General features: G+C 41.5%; 1 protein-coding gene across 1 annotated transcript; it reads right to left on the bottom strand.

The window, feature by feature from the left end:
- Nucleotides 1-915: 915 nt before the first annotated feature.
- LOC130083033 (G-protein coupled receptor 151 protein) lies at nucleotides 916-2,208 on the bottom strand. The gene has a single exon (XM_056247996.1). The coding sequence runs from the start codon at nucleotides 2,206-2,208 to the stop codon at nucleotides 916-918; it is 1,293 nt and encodes a 430-aa protein (XP_056103971.1).
- Nucleotides 2,209-2,867: the final 659 nt, after the last annotated feature.

The following is a 2,867-nucleotide window of genomic DNA, read 5'->3' as shown; positions in this document are numbered from 1 at the left end:
CTTTTTTCATCACATCTTTTGATACCACAAATAAAGACTTATATAGGCCCATACAGTACCTGTATAGTCTCTGCCGAAAAATCCAGCATTGCTTGGTCACCAGCATAAGGTATGTTTTGCATACTGGGACCATGGGAAGCTATGTTTCTAGCAGGAGTTCTGTTGGACAAGGTACACCAGCTCAGTTTTTGCTTGAGAACAGCTTGACTATGCTGGTCCACCAGTAAGACCAGCACTATACCTCTAACCAGCATAAACCAGCCTGGACATGGAATTAATGCTGGTTTATGCTGGATTTTTTTTTATCATGGGTAAAAAGAGTGCAATGCATGCATGCAAATATAATATTTTTGTTAAACATTTTTCAACAAATCACGTTGAACGTTCTGAAATGTTAGCCAACATTCTAAGTTGCATTTGAAATTAACCAACAACGGGAATAAACGATACACATTATCATAATTTGTAAAGAATTTTTTTATTGTTTACATACTTAAAACATTTCAGAGTCAGAACATATGATATATTAATTAAACATACAACAGACAAAACAGAAGCTGCCTAATGACAATAAGATTCATTACTTCATCAAAATAAAAATAAAACTTTTGGGCCTTGTGTAACTATCCAGGGCAAGCAGAAAAGGTTTCCAAAGTCAATACATGGATTAGTCAATACATGACTAAACAGTTTATTTTACAAGGTGTCTACAAAATATTACTAGACTTCTGTCATCACTTTAAATAAAGAATTATATTATTCAGGTTCCAAAGACCAACATAAGATGGTATGACCATTTGGCAGCTGGTTTGTTGATGGTTCACCAGTTTGGACCAGCTAATGCCTATAGACAAGCTAGATTCAGCGATCATCTTAAACTGGAATTTCCAACCGGGGAACGAAAGAGGTCAAGCGTTAGAGTTCAACATTACTTTGATTCAGTCGTTCCCATGGTAACGGGTCACTTTCCTCCATTACTGTGGTGTTTCGCCGTTCGCTCCAAAAATGCTCGAGATCTGGGAGAGTTTGACAGAATGCATCTGAATGCCTTTCTGTCATGGTCACACATCCCCTCTCATCCAACACCTTCATAACCATTGTGCGCATCTCATTTCCGTTGCCCTCAATTTTCAGCCTGTGTTTAGCACCTCGACAAGCCAACAGCGAACACAGATTGCTAAGACTTTCTCTGAGCGGCACATGCATGGTGAGAAGGATGGCGGGAAAGAACATGCTGCTCAAATAAATGCACACCTGGGCGAAAATCAGCAAACCGGCTGAAGGTTTGCAGCTTTCGCCAGAACTATGACGCATCCACACCCAAGAGGCCCATTCAGGTAGCATCATGAGCGTGTTCATGGCGATGACACTTAAATACATCAAGGAATTCTCATACTGGCGTGAAAGAAAAGCCTCCTCGTCGGTACTCGGTTTGATGAGGAAGATGGTCCTGATGTGGGACACAGCAGAGAGGATGATGGGAAGAACATAGATACCCAATGGTAGCATCTTACTGAACACTCGCATAGCATCTTGGGAGTGAAAGGTTAACTCAGAGACACACAGACTGATATTTCCCTCTTCCTTTAACCTGGAAAAAACGATATCAGGAGCTGGAAAGACGAGTGCAACCGTCCATATGAGCACTAAGGTGATCACGACGTTCTTTTGACGGAAATTCGACTGGTCCTCGGGATGGGTGGAAAAGTCATGGCGTGCTTGACTCGTCGCAAACAGTGTGAAACCTTTGACCGCCAGACAACTATGCTGGATCCACTCAGAAGTTCTGCAAGCCAGTGGTCCGAGTGTCCAAGAGCGGTTGTAGTGTGTGAGAGCGCGCGCGGGAGCGCACAGAGAGAGTATCAACAAGTCAGTCGCGCTCAAGTTGGCGAGCATGATATATGCCTCGGATGCACTCTGGCAGGCAAAAACGTACATTAGTATCACAAGCACCAAAAAATTCCCGCCGATCCCAAGCCCACTGATTGTGCTGAGAATAGCCGGTACGATTACTTTAGTATCTTCACCTTCTAACTGCTGAATGCCACCATTGAAGCTCACAAATGTGCTGTTTGCTGCCATGTCCAATGCCAGACGTAATCCAGTGGGAACTACTCTGCTGTGGATGCACCTTTTAGTGCGCGCGCTTGGCTGCACAAAACGATATTTTAAGAGATGCCATTCACTGTCGTCCAGCATCAACGTCATCGTAGCTGTAGGGAAACACAAACCCAGATTTGTCTATTGTGTGTTGGAAACATAGCCTACTAATGGCGTTGCTCTTTTCTCACCAGTGCAGCTTGAATGAAGTAAACAATCCCAAAAAATCTTAGGCTATACTTTTTGTGGATTGTGTTTTTACTGTGCAAATGGTGACTGAAGTCACTGATCATGATCATAAATATACAAAATATTTGAGAAGACAACCGTTCAGATAATTATCAAAACATTGACTAGCCTAACTCTCATTGTGATCTTAACCACTTCAAGAATTATGAATAAATTGAGGTTTACAGTGGAGTCTGACAACTTACAGGATTTGGGGGAAACTATTTTAAGTAAAATAAAATCATGTCTGCTTTTATATATATATATATATAGGTCCTATAGCATCTCCTGTGTGACTTACCACTGAAAAAAAAGTGTTTTGCTTTTGTCATATTTTTTCTTACATGCATTCTTATGTTTATTCTGGCTGTATTCAGGCATCTTGTGGCCCTGCAGTCACTCTTTCAGACCTGCTTTTACAATTCAGGGCCAGTGCATATGTACTTTCTTCTTGACAATGCCCTTGGCTTTTCATTTGCAATTTCTAACAACAAAGAAAGAGCAAGAAATGTTTGCTTAATGTGCACAAAGACAGCCGG

This window comes from Rhinichthys klamathensis, unplaced genomic scaffold (genome assembly GCF_029890125.1).
Source record: "Rhinichthys klamathensis goyatoka isolate OS25496 unplaced genomic scaffold, OSU_Roscu_1.1 h1tg000053l_1, whole genome shotgun sequence".
NCBI classification, from domain to species: Eukaryota; Metazoa; Chordata; class Actinopteri; order Cypriniformes; family Leuciscidae; genus Rhinichthys; species Rhinichthys klamathensis.
The sequence above is the reverse complement of the archived record's forward strand: the minus strand, read 5'-3'. Positions and strand labels throughout refer to the sequence as shown.